This window comes from Aquarana catesbeiana, linkage group LG04, assembly GCF_042186555.1.
Source record: "Aquarana catesbeiana isolate 2022-GZ linkage group LG04, ASM4218655v1, whole genome shotgun sequence".
In the NCBI taxonomy this organism is placed as follows: Eukaryota; Metazoa; Chordata; class Amphibia; order Anura; family Ranidae; genus Aquarana; species Aquarana catesbeiana.
The window spans coordinates 603,556,626-603,577,737 of NC_133327.1; the positions used below are offsets into that span (position 1 = coordinate 603,556,626).

Below are 21,112 nucleotides of genomic sequence, written 5' to 3' on the forward strand. Positions count from 1 at the left end.
TGCGTCTTCGGCCCCGGCGTTGGGGCATCTGCGTCCAGGGCTGGGGGAGTTCAATGTTTGGAAGGTTCGTCATTGCATGGTCTCCTCGCCAATCCGGAAAGTCAACTTTGCCAAGTCCCAGGGCTGAGAGAAAGTGAGGGAGATCGTCTCTGGTGCGCAGGGTGGCTGAACGGCCATCTTTAAAGGCTTGTAAGTGAAAGGGAAAGCCCCAGCGGTATGTGAGGCCTGCTTCTTGGAGGGCCAGCAAGACAGGTTTTAGGGCTCGACGTTGCATCAGCGTGCGTCTGGAGATGTCCTGAAAGAAACAGAGGTGGGCGCCGTCGAAATCAAAATAAGGCCTGTTGCGCATTTTTTGCATTATTCGCTCTTTGAGAGTGTATTTATGTAACTTGCAGATTATATCTCGTGGGTTGTCAGCGTCTTGGGATGGTGGTCGCAGAGCTCGGTGGGCACGATCAATCTCAATGGGCTCAGTGTCCGGTAAGTCCAGGATCTCCCTGAATATGCCTTGCAGGGAGGGGACAATGTCCCTAGGGGCTGTTGCTTCTGGCATACCTCGAATACGGATGTTTGCCCTTCTGCTGCGATTTTCAAAATCGTCAAGTTGTGACAATAATAAGTCCAGCTTTTGATCCTGAGCTGCACATCTAAGTTGCAATGCTGACATAGTGGGGAGAGCCTCATCCAGCCTCTGTTCTATAGTTTCTACTCTGTTGCCCAAGTGTGTAGTGTCCTCTTTGAGTTGTGCTATATCTTCTGTGAACGCCTTTTCCACCCTGGCTGTGAATCTTTCCAAGTCCTCTCTAGTGGGGAGGGACCAAATGTGTTTTTTAATGTCCCCCTCTTCTATAAGGTCGGCAATATCTGATCCCCCCGTCCTGGACACAGTGGATCCCGGGGACGCCGGGGGTACAGAGTCACTCACTGATCCGGGTGAAAGCTGTGGGGATAGCGCGGCTGGCGTGGTTAGCTTCTGTGCCGGCGCATGCTGTTTCCCTGTCTTATTGACCGGCGCCATCTTGGATTTCTCCGGGGCCTTGCCGCGGGTCCCGGAAAAAATAGGAATCCAGCTGTCCCTGTTGGGTGTTTTCTGTCCCGGAGTGGTGGGCTGTGTTCCGCCGCCTTTGTGACATGTCCTGGGCCGTGTCAGGGCCCAGGATCGCGGGTATGCTGCTGGATAAGCTGCGGCGGGAGCGGAGCGCGGACCAGACACGTCCTCACAGCTCCATGGTCAGGACACGCCCCCCGGATTAAACCCTTATGTTCCACAGTGAGTATAACAAGTATGCTTTACTGCTTATACAGACTGGTTTTACTGTTGTGGGTTTAGTAACCCTTTAAATGCACCAGTATGAGCAAGGCCCAAGAATTCTATTTTTTTAAATGTTATATGAAATGTAATAAAACATCATGTGAGTTTCCATTCGGGTATCACATTCAATTATTTGGAATATGATACTTAACATTGAATACATAAATCATTTCAGTTCCATTTCCACTAGCGCGCTGTGGTAAAGCATGCGTTACCATAATCCACGGTAACCCACTTGGGTACGATGTGGTACTATTCATTCTGAATGGCACCCCAACACACCTGCCTTGCAGCAAACCACACCTCATGGTAAGGCACGAATGTGCATTCTGTTGGTCTATTGTGGTACATTAGGCAGCCCAGTTATTCATTAGGCTGCCCTAACACTAGGTGCTTTATACTCCCTACAGTCAGTAACATACCTCCGGTATTAGTGAGAATCCACTCTGAATGAATGAGTACAGGAGGCACAGCAGACAGCAGCATTGTCAGTCTGGGGGGGGGGTGGGTTGTGTTAAAGATTTAAATACACTAATAAACTACAGCTCACACTTTATAATCAGTTACAGCAAAGTTTTTTTTTTCCTTTTGGGATAAAAGTTTTACATGAATAAATAAGCACTGGTCATTTTATGCACCCCTGCCAGTGTTAAAGGGTTGGTCTCATCCCTGTAAACTGATACATTCAGCTGGAGAGCTTGTGCTTTTGAAAAACACTGATTTAAACTTGTATACAAAAAGTGCCAGAAAAGGCTTGGTCTACAAGTGGGTAAAGACCCTGCACAGCTGTGTACTCTTACAGGCTGCAGACATCCAGTGAACTCCAGACACAGGATTAAAGGTTCCATCCCACCCAAGAAACTCTGGAACCAGGCCCCAATCCTGGTTTACCAAATCCAGAGAAAGCCAGGAACACAGCTTTCTCCGCTCAGAAGCGATAGGCTGGAACCTTGCAACAAGGCGTAATGCGAATCCGTCATTTGCTCCTACATTTTCACAGTGGCAGCGCCTTGCACTGTCATAATGTCAACTACTTAATGGCCCTGTAATCAATATGTCATGATAATATATGGTTGGCTAGGTGGTACCGTGAGATACAGCACCTCATCCCCAAAATTGATCAAATAGTTAATGGGTATGTGGACAGGGGATTATAGCGGTGCTAGGGTCCAGGGGTATAGAGAGGAGAAGTACGAAAACAAGAAATTTATACAAAAAAGTATATAAAAAATTACAAAGTTTATTAATAGTTGTACATAGGTGAGAAATTACATTTAGGACGATTGACATTTAAAATAAGTACATAAATTGTATATGACCCAAAGTATAGTAAAGTAGGCCTGATGGAGATGGCCGTCAAAAGAGGGGGGGCTCGATTTCCTACATGTTTCGCCAAGACATTGGCTTCTTCAGGGAACAAGAGCTCAAGAAGTGGAAATAGAGAAAGGGTTCTGTATACGGAGATATAGAAAACATCATGTGAGCAGATATATTCATCAATACAATACTTGGTATATACTTGGCAGAGTTAGTATTGTGGCTGGACAATCATGCACCCCAATGGTCCCACCAATTCCGATATTGCAAACGTACCTGCAGTGTCGGCACCAAGGGAGCGGCCGCGCGGAGGCGTCACTACAAGGGAGTGGGCAGGCCGCACCGTAAAATATGCCTGCAGAGGGTATACAATATACCTGGCAATGGAATGTATTGACATTGTGTAAATAATTATTAGATTTTACATATGAAGATCAGTAGATAGTTATATGTCAATTGCGTGAAACTAAATTATGTATACATAGTGTATCAGATTCTCATTAAGGCGATATAAACTCACTTTGTTCTTTAAAAACGGTAGAATAAAGTGGACATAGAGTGCCTGTAGATGGATGCACACACACAGCAGGGCAGTCAATTGGCAATCAATTGAAAAAAAGCCTGTCATGATATTGATTTTCATGAAAAAATTTTCTCTGTGAGTTCCTGAACCTCTCCTTTTCTCACTGTTTGTTTGGAATGAACAGTGCAGTTTAGTTGCAATCTCTCAATGCTCAATCCAGTACCATGGTCCATTCGTTCTTACATACATTGGGGCCATTGAGAATGAACATAACGCCCCTCTTATGCCCCGTACACACGAGCGGAATTTCCGTTGGAAAAATCTTGGATGGTTTTTTCCAAAGGAATTCCGCTCAAGCTTGGCTTGCATACACACGGTCGCACAAAAGTTCTCTGAACTTTCGACCGTCAAGAACGCGGTGACGTACAACACTACGACGAGCCAAGAAAATGAAGTTCAATACTTCCGAGCATGCGTCGAATTGTTTCCAAGCATGCGTGGTTTTTTGCGCGTCGGAATTGCATACAGACAAACGGAATTTCCGATAGGAACTTTTTCCGACGGAAAAATAGAGAACCTGCTCTCAATCTTTTGCTGGCGGATTTTCCGACCAAAAGCTCACATCGGACTTTTGCTGGCGGAATTTCCACTTGTGTCTACGGGGCATAACTGAAAGTCAGATCACAGCAGCAAAAAAAAAAGGAATTTGGAGATTTGGGGGAGGCTGAGAAAAAAGTACTTTTCTGAGTTAAGAATACATACTTGCATACAAAATAGATTTTTTTTTTAAACAAGAGTTTAGTGTCACTGTAATTGACACTTAGATATTATAGCAGGAACCTCCAGCTGCCTGCATGAAGGTTCAGCTTTTTCTAGAGCCCCAAACCTCAGAGTGCTCTTTTATGCAAACATTAACCAGATATTGTGCTCTACACTTTGGATCTGTTCCCACCTCACCTTGATTATTGTTTAGTGTTGGGCCAGTAGTGAGGTGGTGGGGGGAACAGGCTCACTGCTCATAGGCCTGGTTTGCGCCACAATTTCTGCATTCCAGATGCGTTTTTGCATAAGTGGATACATGCGTTTTTGATACATTTTCAATACATTCCAGTGCTTTTTTTCTTCTTTTTTTTTTTTTTTTATTTTCACACTTTAAAAAATCTCAGGACAATGAGATTTATTTTTTTTTTTTTTTAACAGAAACGTTTATTAGACAAATCAGCATTACAGTTCAATTATCTACAACAATTACTTAAAGTATATAGTTCAAATCATCAATAGTGTGCATCTTATCCGTGGATTGTAAACCAATAACTGCTTGCCGGTGCCGAGCAAATCAAGGAGAGACAGCTATATCAAGTAACAGTCACTAGCCAATCCTCAAGGTTTCTCCCTCAGCCCCTAACCATGGTATAGTGCAGGATCCTAATAAGGGAGGGGGGGGGATGGGGGGGGGAGCAGTAACCAGCAGGTGGGGGTGTTATATTAGTCAAACTTGGGGGGGGTCAGAATCTGGGCACCCATTCGACCAGGATGGCCAGATTTTATCAAACTTCCCCGGGCACTGTCTGCCCTCGTCAGTCATTCTGATTAGGGGCAGTACTGAGTCCACAGAGTGCTGCCAAGAGGCGCAGGTAGGGGGATCTTTTGATTTCCACTTCAAGAGAATTTCCCTTCTGGCATAGTACAGTGAGAAAGTCAGGCACAATTTACTATACCTGTCTCCGTTCACACCTTCCATATGGCTCAGTAACAGAATACTCGGGTCAACCCGTATATTTGCCCCAGTTACGTCCTTCAGTTTAGCCACTGACGGACGTAGGGGGGTGATTCTATTCTATACCCATTGTATATAGCGAACAAAGCATAAAACATAATTATATAATGCGTAAACATGTTGTGGCTCAGGTCATATATGTGTATGAACCACACCTCTATGCCTTTGGTCAGCCGACGCCTCAGCAAACTCTCCAGGTGGTCACCGGGACATCAAGGTGGGCCAATCACAAAGGGCAATATAGGGTAACAGTTCTTAATAACAACAAAAAAAAGTAAGGATATAGTGTATAAACATGCACTATATTGTCAAAAGTATTGGGGCGCCTGCCTTTACACGCACATGAACTTTAATTGCATCCCAGTCTTAGTCCGTAGGGTTCAATTTTGAGTTGGTCCACCCTTTGCTGCTATAACAGCTTCAACTCTCCTGGGAAGGCTGTCCACAAGGTTTAGGAGTGTGTCTATGGGAATGTGCGACCATTCTTCCAGAAGTGCATTTGTGAGGTGAGGCACTGATGTTAGACGAGAAGGCCTGGCTAACATTTTCCGCTCAAATTCATCCCAAAGGTGTTCTATCGGTTTGAAGTCAGGACTCTGTGCAGGCCAGTCAAGTTCCTCCACCCCAAACTCTCTCCTCCATGTCTTTATGGACCTTGCTTTGTGCACTGGTCCCAATCATTTGGCAGAGAGGGGATTATGATGTAGGGTTGTTTTTCAGGGGTTTGGCTTGGCCCCTTAGTTCCAGTGAAGGGAACTGTTAAGGTGTCAGGATACCAAGACATTTTGGACAATTTCATGCTCCCAACATTGTGGGAACAGTTTGGAGATGGCCCCTTCCTGTTTCAACATGACTGCTCACCAATGCACAAAGCACAGACCATAAAGACATGGATGACCGAGTTTGGGGTGGAGGAACTTGACTGGCCTGCACAGAGTCCTGACCTCAACCCGATAGAACACCTTTGGAATGAATTAGAGTGGAGACTGCGATCCAGGCCTTCTCGTTCAACATCAGTGCCTGACCTCACAAATGCGCTTCTGGAAGAATGGTCAAATATTCTCATAGACACACTTCTAAACCTTGTGGACAGCCTTCCCAGAAGATTTGAAGCTGTTACAGCTGCAAAGGGTGGGCCAACTCAATATCAAACCCTACGGACTAAAGCCTTGTACACACAATCAGATTTTTGGAAGAATTTTCGTCAGTTTTTTGTTGAATGCTAGTCTCAAATCGAAAGTGAAGAGGGTACTCACCATCAGAAAATTTTCAGACGACAGAATTCAACTTCAGAAGTGGCGTAATGTGTTGAATTGTTTTGTATGTGTTCTTTAATTTCTGAACATGCTTAGCCTTGCTGTTCAGATTTTTTTTGGAATGAAAACCGTACTAATGAAAAGAAAATTAGACGTTGGTGTCACATCATACAAACATTTTGCCAATTATCAGACAAAAACTGGATGTGCAGGCTCCAAAATTTTTGTATGATGTGACCAGAACATCCGATTTTCTTTTCATTAGTACGGTTTTCTGCCCCCCAAAAAATCTGAAGAGCAAGACTAGGCATGCTCAGTAATGAAAGAACACATAAAAAACAATTCAACACATTAGTCACTTCTGATGTTGAATTCTGTCGTCCGAAAATTTTCTGATGGTAAGTACCCTCTTCACTTTCGATTCGAGACTACCATCAACCAAAAAACTCACGAAAATCCGTCCAATAATCTGATCGTGTATACAAGGCTTTAGACACAGCGCTTAGAAAATCCTCAAAGGTGCATAGGATCTTGATTGCACTTGTCATCAAGCAAAATGGGAGAGGACAAGGGGATAAACCCCAAGTATAGGTAATATGGCCAGAAAACTAAAATACAAAACAAATAAAAACATTGATAAATACATTGATAAAAACAAATAAATACATGTACTGTATTCCCGTTACCACTTAAAGGAGTTGTAAAGGCAGAAGTTTTTTTTTATCTGAAAGCATTCTATGCATTGTGACTTGGCTGCTGTGCCCACATAAGAAGCTGCTGACTGTGGGGGCACTCAATAGGAGGAAGGGGCCAGGAGCAGCAAAGAGGGACCCGAGAAGAGGAGGATCCAGGCTGCTCTGTGCAAAACCAATGTGTATAACATGTTATAAAAAAAAAAAAAAAGAGACTTTACAATCACTTTAATGGGAACAAAAGCTTATGCAAGTACTTACTCATGTATAGTGATACTGTGGTCGCACATACCCAAAAGGCATATACCCAGCATATGAAGGTTGTAAAGAAATAGACAAGGAACCTCATCCTACGAACCATTTTCTTTGACATTGAAATACGTACTATTAGAACTCAAAATTACAGGTTTTTCAGTGCAACATAACCTCCTACTCTGGCTGCAAAAGGTAGAATTGTTCCTAAATGCCATAAACCAGCACTTAATATTATTACTTACCAAAATAGCAGCTGAAAAAAGAATAAAGAAACTATAACAGGTGTATAGACAAAAACACAATGTTCTAACCTCAGGTATGACTGCTTTGATAAGACTGTGGTATATTCAGTATAAGCTGAACAGGAGACAACAAACATATCGATACTGGAATGTAACTGAAAATATACAGTATAATTGTGCTCAGAAATCTAGCAAAAGTTCTAACAGATGGAAGTTTTTACACTTTGTTTATTGTGTTTTTTAAACTAATCCTATTCTGAACACCATGCTTCCTAATGCCAGGACATTCATTTTTTTCTTATGTTTTTCTGCGGTCATTTAATCCATTTCACTTTCATCATTACACGGATATTCTTTGCAGTGAATAAATATTGTTAGCTACAATCGACCTTTACCAGCAATGAACAAAGCCTGTATACGCATATTTTTCACCATATCGATCAGCTTTACTTAAACAAGCTGATGCTGTATATTTAGTTCTTTTTATTTCAGACTGTGTAATAAATTGTACGAGATTTTGTTTTTAAAAATGTTATAGATTTCATCTAAATGAAATACATGTATTACCTAGCCTAATATTCCATTTCATTTTCAGGAAAGAAAAGAAGGAATGTAACAGCTGATAGGACAAAAAAATCTGTAGAAAGTGGCACAGAAAAGAGGCAACGGCATCCCATTAAATCAAGGGATGATGGAGATGAAGGAGTTTTGAAGAAGAGTAAGGTTCCAGTGCAAACAGAGGTAAGATGTTTCTATAATATTTTTTGTTTTACTTTTATTTTTTAAACTGGCAAGTTTCTGAATTAGTGATACCTCTGCATCTATGCATGGCAGCCGAATCCCTACACAATCAGTAAATGTTGCAACCATATACTGCAAAGGTTCAACAGTGCAATTGGTGGTAATATTTCCAATTGTTTTGCATATACTGTATATAGCTACTATACTGCCCTCTTCTCTGGCATGCAGGCAAATAGACTGGCATGTCCCCAGTCTAGCATGAACTCTCTTATCCACCTTTTCCTCACTTGGTAATTTCCCTGTATTTCCCTCTGCTGACTGCTAACTATGCAGAGGGGGGCCCAGGGTGGCTGAGAGAACCTTGTTGGGTCTCCTGCTGTTCTATGCCAGGAAATCCATTGTCCTATGCTGGAAGCGAAAGACTTCTCCCTCTATAGGTCTATGGAAGACACTTGTTATTAATGCGAGACCCCTCTACAGGGACACCTATATACATAGAGGCTGTCCGAAAAAACACGACAGAGTCTGGAGTAAGTGGTTAGTGGAACCCTCTACTGCTGCAGCAGATAAGGGTGACCGCTCTGATGCATGATGGCTCTCCTTGACATCCTAATGGACCAATCCTTGATAGCACGATAATTTAGGTGAGCTAGCACATTTTTAGCCCACACTTGGAGCAAGAGCCAGGACAGCCCATTGGTGTTGATATACTATGGGAGTCGCAAATATTCTTATTGTTTTTGGTAATGTAAGGATACCGTGTGACCCCTGCGTGGGTCCCTTCCCTGTAAATAGCCAGATGGTCGCTGTGCTGTTGTACGTCTGTATTGTCTATGTAAGAAACAATTAGCTCCGCGCTTAGATAATAAAGGAACTGCAGCCCCCCCAGCGCAGAATAACACCTATGTGAAATTCTAAGTAATGTAGAGTCCCAAAACGGGGTGATTGGCGCTGTTCCACTAAAATTCGTCTGATGTGCAGAAACTAGTGTAGAGTGTCAGGTAAAAAATGTGAATAAATAAATAAAAACTGAACATAAATTATTATTTGTAGAAATGATGAAATTACAATCGTGTGAGAAAACTATTCCTCGTGTATTTGCGACCAGTGCCCAAATATGTATAAAGTGCAACGTGTATTATCACCTTACCTCATAAGGGGTGATCAAGAACAAAACCTTATAGGTAGGTATGAAGCAAGTGATAAGAATTCAAAAAAAAAAAAAAAAATACTTTCAAAAAATCCTTAAAAAATTTTTTCGTAAATATGTGCATAAATGTGTACATAAAATGCTAAAATATAAATAACCTTATAATTATAAATGCGCATAAAAGAAGTTTAGAAATAAATCATGAAATCAACAGTCCAAAAAAAAATTTTGTCCCAAAAGAAAAAAGAAGCAAAAATCTATAAAACGTTCTTCCTCAAGTGCAAATAGTGAGTCTCTTCAAACACCTAGCAGTGCTCTTAGTGATGTAAACTCCTCCAAACTTCCAAAGATCCCCCAATGTGCCCTCACTCACCGGAAGGATTCACCCCTGCAGGGGTATCAAGCCCATCAGCCGTATCCTGTAGCAATGGTCCCTGGTGACAGTCCACCGTTCGGATCTCCACACCTGGTGTCCCAATCGGTTCCAGTCACTCCCCGCAGACACATCCATATAAAACAAGAATGAGCCCCATCGCGTAAATCCGTAAAAAATATGGCTTTATTAAAAATGTTAATGAAAAAGTAAACAGTGTTCCGCTGCCTGGTTAGCAATCAACCAAGTGTGTTGAAAGCAGCGCGGTGCGGCGTGCGTTCCACCGCTCGCTCCACACCCGGAGGTAAAGCAAAAAGACAAGACGTATGTGTATCACGTGGCCACGCCTTACGCGTTTCGTCATCCAGACGTCATCTGAGGCGCGGGTGACGGGAGAGAATTTCCTTTCCTAGGGGTAGATTTCCTCTCACTTCCTGTTGTCTCCCTCCGATTGTAAGTAGGAGTCATTTGTGTTTGAAAGTAGGGGACCGCCTGTATTAAGAAAATAAAAAAAAGTTTTTCAAAAATAAAAAACTATGCAGAGGGGGAGATTAATGGCCCATGCACTCTAAGAAAATCAGGTGAACATTTTTGTCCGAGGAATGATCGTACGATTTTCTGATAGTGTGTACACAACTTTCAACAGCCGATTCTGACATTCCGAACAATATTTTGAAAGGGACAAACGCCAACATTTTTTTCATATGGGAAACAGAACAAACCATTTTTTGTTTTAATGTGTACCATTTTCGTATGATTTTCGTACGAGAAATAGCAGATACGAAAGACTGCGCATGATCAGAAACGACAACAAAAAAAAAGCTTTTGTCATACGAGAATTTTCGTACATTATTTTTATCCTCGGTTCCGACTTGCTGTGAAACATCGGGGAAAACTGTCCGATCATTCGTCCGATTTTCTCATAGAGTGTACAGAATATTACTAAAACTGGTGCAGCTGTGCCTAGTAGCCAATCAACTTCCACTTTCAGCTTGTTCATTTTAAGCTTTGACAATAAAACCTGATTGGTTACTATATACAGGAGCACCAGATTCTTTGTGCACCAGTTTTAGTAAATCTCCCCAAGAGAATTGCACATCTAATTTAGTTTAATCAAGAAAGGGCCCTACACCAACAAAGTGTAGCAAAACAATAATAAATAAATGTGTGGATGCCCCTTTTAAGAAGTGTGTGTGCATCTACTTAAAACCAAAATACATTAAACTAAAAAGGTGGCGCTACACAAAAACTATTTCTGCAACAAGTGTTTGATTATTTTGTGTACAATAGAAATATGTTATGAGAGTTCATACAGAAAGTTAATGTGATTAAAAATAATGGAATACCAGTGTCATCCCTTTTTAATGTGCTGTAGGTCACAATTCTTCTATATGAAAAATCCCTTGGTGTAAAATTGCTCACTCACCGGAAGGAGTTGACCCCTAAGTTATAAGGAGGCCAAAAGGTGCTTTAGAAGTATGATGCCCTCAAATTGGATTTCTTTGTCACTTTTATGGGACCTCAGCCATCCAGATATATTTCAAATGCCACTTGTCTTTATCCGAGAGCAAGAGCAACCCAAAGAAAAAAAACTGTAGTGGATTAAAACTCATCAAATGTGCACCTAAAATAATATACTCACATCTAGACTGTGTCTACATGTAAACCCAAGCGCCAATCGCGACAGGTCCTCTTCACGCTGACCTTGCCGGTGTAAAGTGCTTTAGACGTTTGACCAAAGATCCTAGAAAGCTGGCCGCTCCTTTTGTGGTTCCAATAAGATGTCTGTCAGTTACCTTCCCATCTCATACCATTAAGCCAGCCAAAAAACATTCCAAAGAAGAAAGCCTCATAGTGTAGTATTTATTTAAATAACTATAAAAAATTCCTTTAAAAAAACATGCTCACATTTGTAAGGTATTTCTATGGTAGCAACAAAATCGGCCTGTGTATGGTGTGCAAGAGGAGGCGCCACCGCCCCGCTCTCACTAGAATCCATGCTCCAATTACCAGAAATGTCGTGCTGGGCATGACGTCATAGGAAACTGGAAGTGATGATCGTTTGACTCCGCCTCAATGTGGTGGAGCGGCATCATCACTAAGCTCCCTATCCCCCATATGTAGTTTGCTTACTTTATGGATCTAGGAAAGATTATGTTAATACATAAACTTATTTATATAATCTCTATTTCTTTCTTTCCTTTCTTCTGTTTGTGTTTCTTTACATTCTTTTTTGTCACCTTTTATTTTTTTTATTCTTCTGCTTTCTGATCCTAATTGCTAGAATGAATGAGCACAATTGATTAGGTTTTCAGATTATATTTATTCCTGATGGTTCCTGAGCCAGACAGTGCTACATGATGTACTATGAATTCTATATATATTGCAGCTCGTTCTAGGAAAAGGCTAATATTTTCATTCTGCTGTTACTATCTTGATAAACCTTAACCCTGCAGCCATTATTAACCTATACAGTCTTACAGGAATGTGTGTGAACTTTCCTTTTAATTACCAATATAATTTCTCCTGCACAGTGGATTTTTATTGAACATTCATATGTCCATCAGGCACTTCAGCAAAACTCAGATAAAGAAAATAAAAGTGATGCTTCTATTATTAAGAGTTTAACGTGTGTTGAGATAAAACATTATTGTGAACTACTCACTGTGTTTATTTCTGTTGGAAAAAAATGCTGTTTTTTACTGGTTTGAAATGAGATGCATGATTGTCTATGGGACATTGCACACAGCTGAGTAAAGATAAGTAATACAGCACTGAGTACAGAGCAGTAAAACAAAAATAGAACATTTCTCATTGACTGTAGTAATTTACTCACATGTTTACACGAGTATAAGGCCTCTTGCACACTGCAGCTTGAAAAAGCTCAGTACAGTGGGGTTTTTTTTGTTTGTTTTTTGTTTTTTTACTGATCTAAAATGCAGCCCATTGTTTACAATGTGCCTGTACATACAGGTATTCTTGAGTAAAAAAAAATAGAAAAATCTGCATTCCGGGTCAGTATTTTGCACTGCTACGTGCAAATACGTGCATATAAGCATAAATATCAATGAATTTTCCCTAGGAATTGCGCGTGAATGCATGGCTGTGGAGCAGGATTAGTGAAAGTCTCCCACCGAATTGTCCATTGAGCTTTGGTTCACACTGACTGCGGGAATGAAGCCGCATGAGTTCAGCTGAACTCGCGCAATTTCATTCCCACATATCAGTTCCGATTTCAGGGGCGATTTCAGAGACATTTGTGCGAGTTTCTGCACAGATGTCAATGGAAATCGCACCCCGAAATCGCCAAAAGTAGTACAGGAACTACTTTTGGAAATCGATGCGGCCCCGCAAATGCGGTATCGCACTGATTAGGATGGTGCCAATGCCGGCAATTGCCGCCTATTTGGCATGCAATTTGACAATCGCATGCCAAATTGCACCAATGTGAACCAGGGCTAAAATGGGAATGATAAGTTGCCCAGTTGCACTATTTTCAGAAGTCCTTGTTATCTTCCCCTATTGACACATACGTGGCCAGTTATTGGAAATGCAGACCTTAAAGCAAATCTGTGCTTTGCCCATGCAGGGCAAATCAGTAGGTTTTCTTTATTGCCAGCAGCATATAGTTTCTTCACTTTCACACAGCTCCATTTAGCCAACGATAGCAAAGAATATGCCAAGAACCTCTGGGTAAGGAGGAGTATCTGACCCACTCTCCCCCTCACTTGTGACACTGGTAGTGTTTGGTGATTTGCCCGGTGAAGTCACAGGGAGAGGAGAGGAACGGTGGCAATTTAAAAAAAAATTTGAAGCAACTCTGGTGCTAAAGACTCCCACAAAATGATTAGGTGTGGGCTTTGCTGATTGGGGCATGGGCCCCAGGTGCCTGGCCACATTGATGCCCTTGGCTTTAACCTACTTTTATTTTGAAATTACATCAGTCAAGCATTTTCATGAGTGCTTCATTGTATGGATCCATTTAGCTCAATACTTTTGTACAGCTAGCAGAGAGCTACATAACCATACTGCGTTATTGACTTGTATCATGCCATATGAAAGGGTTAAACTTTATTGCTTCCGGGTTCCCATGTTTAAAGTATAAGTTCACCTTTCCTAACATGTTACTGATGCAGAAGTCCCGGCACGCCAACCACCCCCCCCCGCCCACCCCCACGGTTGTGACAGTGGGCCAAGGATGTGCTCCCCGCACCTGCTGTCATAACTTTACAAAAAGTTCTGTATTGGAGGGAACTACAATTATCAGCAGCCATTGCGGCTTATGGCTTGTAGTTCTCAGTGAACTACCAGGGAACTGAAGAGCACTCTAGATAGTTCATTGAGGCTTCCTGTTATTCGGGTAAACAGCTACACTGACAGTCTGCAGGAGTTTGAGATTGCGCCCTGAACTCTTGATTGTGGGTACAATGCTTTATAGGCTCTTAATAAAAAACAAATAATAAATGCACATTTTTTTACCTGCAAAAAACACATGCATTTATTATTTTTTTTACAAAAGGGAATTTATCCTTTGATCTTTCAGATATGTGGATGTGGTGCAATAATTCAAACAGCTCAAAAGTAGTATAATAATAAAAGGAATTTACTTAGCTTGGTTTGAACATGTATTGCAGATGATAAAATAGGTAAATACAGCATAATTTAAGTCTAGGGGAGCCTGTAATTTCAATTGAAATTCCTGGAAGTGACAATCCTCCTTTCCCAGACGCTCTATCGTCTGCCCTGGATGAGCTCAACTTAAGGGCCGTGCCCACGGGCCGAATATCGGGCGGCATCAGCTGGTTTATTAGGATAGTTCAAAGAAAGGAACGCCGCTCCAGGTGAGCAATCACTGCAATCCGGATGTGCTGGGTGCAAGCCACGGCTCGCCACCGATGATCAATGAGAAAGAAAAGAAGGCTGCACACCAACAGGAATGTCCCAGCGTATTTATTCTAAAAAAAGGCACCTCCTGGGTCCTGTGTCATTGTCTTGGTGGCTGTTATTTGACCTTTTTTTGGAATAAATCACATTGGATCATTCCTGTTGGTGTGTAGCTTTCTTTTCTTTCTCGTGGTTCTATAGAAACTGACTGACATTCGGGCTGTGTGTACGACAGCTGGTCTGACAGAAGCCAGCAGTTCGGTCGGCTTTTGTCGAAGAGACATGCCCGAAAAAGGTCTGCTGACCGGTTTATTCTGGCGGGGGGCTGTCCTCCTGTCAGAACACAATAGCTTAGTGGGGGAGATAGCTGTACTAACATCGCATAGTTAGTACAACAACTTCTCCCAAGCTCTTCATTTTTTTTTTTTTTTTGTTCAGCCCCCTGGCTTAAACTAAAAGAAAAAACAAATAGTTTGTACTAGGTTTTAGTCTTTGTTTTACACCAATATAATATATATACCTATCTTATTGCAGGTTGACTAGTTAAAATCTGTTTTACAGAACATTGTTGAAAACAGAAAGGAATGGGATGACACATATGGTAAGGTCAGAGCTAACAGAAATAGCCATTAATTCTTAATGAAGGATAACAGCAATTGTACCGTGAATCACACATTTACACTTATCCTTGCAACCTGCAAAAAAAAAGCCAGTAAATTGTGTTATCCTTACTAAATAAAACTGACTTTACACATCAGTCTAGACCAGAAAGTGTGGCAGGATCACTAGGTGAAAATATAGGAAAGAAAGAAAAAAAAAATGAATGCCGCCACCACATCTAAGGACTAATAAGGTGTAATGTATTTGTTCTTTTTGTTTAGATATACATTATATGCATGCATTGTAAACAACTGCACGGTATTGTTTTTTTTTTTCTGTGGAGTTTCACTTCAACCCCTTCCCACCGAATGTTCGCATATACAAAGTACGCGACCTCACAGAAGTGGGTCTTCTTCTATGGGACCGCATATATGCGCTTCCGTGTTTGTTCTGGGAGTGCGCTCCCAGCACAGAAACCATGCGGTCTCCAACAGCTCCGGGTTCTTTATTAACAATCGGCAACTGGGAGGACCGGTTCCCAATCACATGATCCTTGTCATAGCCTATGATTAACTATCACAGTGATCAGTCACTGTACAGCTCAATCCTGTGTTGTTGTTTCTCCTCTCAAATGGAGAAAAAGATACAACATATGTTTTTCTGCTTGCTAGAGGAGAAGAAGTTTGTAAACAAAAAAAAAGGTGTGTGATTTATGTGAGCTAAAAATAAAATGTGAAATGCATATTGTTTCTGGGCCCTATTATGGGTGCAAATAACAGACATATGTGATATCGTAAAGAGTAGGAGAATTTGCATTTGGTCGTTCTTTAGTGGTAGGTTATGATACTAGCGAGTAATTTAAAGCTAAGTTTTTCTTTGATTTTATACAAATCCAAGGGGTTATCCATTACCATTTACCACTAAATGAAAGTCCAATTTGACTTGAAGAAAATAAGGCCTAATCCAACACTAGGTAGTTGCAATGATATATACACAGTTTTACTAACACCAAAGTCACAAATCGGGGTTCAGGCATTAAAGTGATACTAACCACTTAAGGACCGGAAGGATTTGCCCCCTTAATGACCAGGCCATTTTTTGCGATGCGGCACTGCATCCCTTTAACTGACAATTGCGCGGTCATGCGACTTTGTATACAAACAAAATAGACGTCTTTTTTTTCCCCACAAATAGAGCTTTCTTTTGGTGGTATTTGACCACCTCTGTGGTTTTTATTTTTTGCACTATAAACAAACAAAGAGCGACAATTTTGAAAAAAATAAAAACATTTTCAAGGGGTCAAATGTGTTCCCTGGGTGTGTTCTAACTGTAGGGGGGGGGGGGCTCACTGGGACATGACAGAGATCACTGTTCCCGAACACTGGCAACTGCCAACCTGCCACAGTAAATGTACGTGAACTGGTCGGCAAGTGGTTAATCCTTCAGTTTTTGTTTTTTTCAGTTTTTTTTTAATTAAAATAACAAACATGTTATACTTACCTGCTCTGTGCAATGCTTTTTGCACGGAGCAGCCCCGAACCACTTCTTCTGGGGTCCCCCGTGGCGCCCCATGCCCCTCCTTTTCAGTGGGTACGGAAAGCTGCTTTCCATGGTGGCACCTGTGCGCTCCCGAATCCCATTGCTGCATCCATTGATGCAGACAGCAGGACTTGGCCCCGCCCCTCGTTCCCGTGTCACAGGATTTGATTGACTGCAGCGGAAGCCTCTCAATCTGCCCAGTGAGGAGGGTGCCACTGCTCTCATGCACATCACTGGATCAGATCAGGCTCAGATAAATATTAGGCGGGGGGATGGGGGGGTTGCATACAGAAGGTTTTTCACCTTCATGCAGTAATGCATGAAGGTGAAAAACCTTAAGACTTTAGAACCAGTTTAAGATTTCTTTTACCCTCCATCATGAAGGAGTTAAACACCAACACCTTATTGATGTTTTACAGAAAGGAGCCTTGAGTAAATGCAAATGTGTATATTATAGATTCCTTCTTGATTTCCACCTTTACTTTGAATTACATTGCCCTCATGCCTGGTGAGAAATAGATTTTATGTTCTTTTATATAGATAATTGTCTGGTTTCCTTGAACTGCATTCCTGCTCATTCTGCATACTGCCTTTTAGTTTTCTTTTTCTGTTTGACATTCTTCCTGTGGCAGATCTCATACATGTGGCTTTACATCCAGCTAGGTATCATACTGTGAATGTAAACTAGAAGCTAAAAATATGGAAGCACAGAAAAAGCTATTATCTCAGCCACAAATAAAAGTGTTTCTAGATTGCAGGTCCTTTCATTGACTCTTGGGAGATGAATCCAGGCGGCTCGGCTTGCTAACCCTGCAGTCTAAAGCACTTATATGTTTTTTACCCAGTAGCAAGTAGTCTTTGTTGTGACAGGTATCCAGCTTTAATTATTGCATCTTTTTTACGTAAATGCTATGCGCATAAAGAAGCCACTCTACTTTTTGCCTTTCCTATAGCCGTTTTGTTTTCTACCTGCATGAAAATCTCTACAGCCAACTTTATTTCTTCAGTGTCATCGGAGCCTTTCTAAAGCAAACCTGTACTTTGCCTATTCAGGGCAAAGCACAAGGAACAAACAGTTGGTCACTGCCCCCACCTACAGTGGGGACGGAAAGTATTCAGACCCCCTTACATTTTTCACTCTTTGTTATGTTGCAGCCATTTGCTAAAATCATCAAGTTCTTTTTTTTCCTCATTAATGTACACACAGCACCCCATATTGACAGAAAAACACAGAATTGTTGACATTTTTGCAGATTTATTAAAAAAGAAAAACTGAAATATCACATGGTCCTAAGTATTCAGACCCTTTGCTCAGTATTTAGTAGAAGCACCCTTTTGATCTAATACAGCCATGAGACTTTTTGGGACAGATGCAACAAGTTTTTCACACCTGGATTTGGGGATCCTCTGCCATTCCTTCTTGCAGATCCTCTCCAGTTCTGTCAGGTTGGATGGTAAACGTTGGTGGACAGCCATTTTTAGGTCTCTCCAGAGATGCTCAATTTTAAGTCAGGGCTCTGGCTGGGCAATTCAAGAACAGTCACAGAGTTGTTGTGAAGCCACTCCTTCGTTATTTTAGCTGTGTGCTTAGGGTTATTGTCTTGTTGGAAGGTAAACCTTCGGCCCGGTCTGAGGTCGTGAGCACTCTGGAGAAGGTTTTCGTCCAGGATATCCCTGTACTTGGCCGCATTTATCTTTCCCTCGATTGCAACCAGTCGTCCTGTCCCTGCAGCTGAAAAACACCCCCACAGCATGATGCTGCCACAACCACGCTTCACTGTTGTGACTGTATTGGACATGTGATGAGCAGTGTCTGGTTTTCTCCACACATACCGCTTAGAATTAAGGCCAAAAAGTTCTATCTTGGTCTCATCAGACCAGAGAATCTTATTCCTCACCATCTTGGGGTCCTTCATGTGTTTTTTAGCAAACTCCATGCGGGCTTTCATGTCTCTTGCACTGAGGAGAGACTTCCGTCAGGCCACTCTGCCATAAAGCCCCGACTGGTGGAGGGCTGCAGTGATGGTTGACTTTCTACAACTTTCTCCCATCTCCCGACTGCATCTCTGGAGCTCAGCCACAGTGATCTTTGGGTTCTTCTTTACCTCTCTCACCAAGGCTCTTCTCCCCCGATAGCTCAGTTTGGCCAGACGGCCAGCTCTAGGAAGGGTTCTGGTCGTCCCAAACGTCTTCCATTTAAGGATTATGGAGGCCACTGTGCTCTTAGGAACCTTAAGTGCAGCAGAAATTTTTTGTAACTTTGGCCAGATCTGTGACTTGCCACAATTCTGTCTCTGAGCTCTTCAGGCAGTTCCTTTGACCTCATGATTTTCATTTTCTCTGACATGCACAGTGAGCCGTAAGGTCTTATGTAGACAGCTGGACTCAAATGAAGGTGTAGAACCATCTCAAGGTTGATCAGAAGAAATGGACAGCACCTGAGTTAAATATGTGAGTGTCACAGCAAAGGGTCTGAATACTTAGGACCATGTGATATTTTAGTTTTTGTTTTTTAATCTGCAAAAATGTCAACAATTCTGTGTTTTTCTGTCAATATGGGGTGCTGTGTGTACATTAATGAGGAGAAAATGAACTTAAATAATTTTAAAAAATGGCTGCAATATAACAAAGAGTGTAAAATTTAAGGGGGTCTGAATACTTTCCGTCCCCACTGTATACCTATGCCTTCACAGCAAGTAGCCTGTCCTGTCTAACAGTTTGCACTAAAAAAAGGGGCTTAATTACCTCTAATGCCGCGTACACATGAGCAGACTTTCTGGCAGAAAAGGCTCGACGGAACGAATCCGTCGGACATTTCCCGATGGGCTTCATCGGACCTTTTCTGTCAAAAAATCTGACCGACCTTAGAAAGAGAACATGTTTCAAATCTTTCCGACGGACTTGATTTCTATCGAAAAAAACCTTTGTCTGTATGCTAGTCCGACGGAGGGAAAACGACACAAGGGCAGCTATTGGCTACTAGCTTTTGAACTTCCTTTTCTAGTCCGGTCGTACATCATGACATTCGAAACGATCCGACTTTGGTGGGATCGTGTGTAGGCAAGTCCGTTTCGTCGGAACTCAGTTGAAAAGTCCTTCAGAGTTCAGTCCAACGAGAAGTCCGCTCGTGTGTACATGGCATAAGGCCTCATGAACACTGCTGCTGCTAAACGGACCGTTAAAAGCAGTTGGGCATTTTTTTCAACTGCTCCAGAACTCTCCTCTATGTTATCTTATCAGTACATGTACACAGGGTCATTTTTTACAGTTGTTTATAGGTAGTTGAGTATAGAGGCTTTTTTTTGGAATGAAAAAAAAAATGGGTTTGGAAACTGAGTTTAGAGGCATTTCAAGCGCCAAATGCTTCTAAACGCACTAACTTTTTTTTTTAGCGCTTCTACACGCAAACATGGCTAAACGCGGCAAAACAGATGTTTTAGACATGGGTTACTATCTGTCAAGTTAAATCATTCAGGAGAGGTTGTAAAAATGTCCCATGTACATGAAGCCTTAAACTAAATCCCTGTTTTTAATGCAAACTTTTAGACAGGATAATTTGGTTGGTTGTAGATTGGCTGGTGAGTTAAGCTGGGAATTTTCTTCGGTTTTGTTTTGCATTCAATGCCCTTACATGTGCTCCTTGCTGTGAATGGCAGTTATAGATGGGGCAGTGTCTAGTTGTTTGTTACTGATGTAATATTGGTGAGGGGACACACTGGACACGTTTGCTGCCATTGTGCTATGTGCTGGGTGTCCAGTGTGCCCCTGTGCCTTTAAGAAGGTGTGGGCTACCTCCAGGCTCACCTGCCTTCTGGCTTAGAATGCATGTGCTTCCACTATGGAGGCTCCCACAAAGTTACAAGATTTAAGACAGCAGATAATACTAGGGTGCCTTGGAGCGGCTCTGTAGCTTATGCCTGTATTTGAAAATGTGTGTTAATTAAACCCGTTTTTTAATTCAAACTGTTAGACAGGATAATGCGGCTGGTTGCAGACTGGCTGGTGAGTTGAGCTGGGAACTTTCTTTGGTTTTGTTTTGAAAGCGCAAGGAACACACACTCACTTTCTATGAGCTTCCCTGCCACTCTGTTCGCCTGATTGACCACTGCAAAATCCCTATGTAAGTTACAGCCCAGCACTGGATCTGAGCTTACACAAGACTAGGGATCATCCTTGCAGTTGGCTGCACTGAGAACAGCCCAAATGTAAAAGGTACAATGTTCCCCTGTTCTTTTACCATTACCGTTTATGGCACTGAGGTGCGGTTTGCACTAGGAATCACACAGGAACACGCTGTGCATTCCTGTGCAATTCACATGCTGTTCAGTGTGTTGTAATTTGAGCCTATTGATTTTGAATAGGCTTAAATCGCACTGCACCAGACCAACAGTAGTACATGCACTACTTTTGTAAACGCACTGCAACCGGATCACATGGTACTTCTGTACCAT

General features: G+C 41.9%; 1 protein-coding gene across 1 annotated transcript in view; it reads left to right on the forward strand.

Moving 5' to 3' along the window:
• The window catches only part of APLF (aprataxin and PNKP like factor), a 369,085-nt gene that overhangs the window by 209,636 nt on the left and 138,337 nt on the right, over nucleotides 1-21,112 (forward strand). Inside the window, exon 6 of the mRNA XM_073628226.1 lies at nucleotides 7,970-8,115. Within this exon, the coding sequence (XP_073484327.1) occupies nucleotides 7,970-8,115 (146 nt within the window). The remainder of the gene's footprint in view (nucleotides 1-7,969; nucleotides 8,116-21,112) is intronic.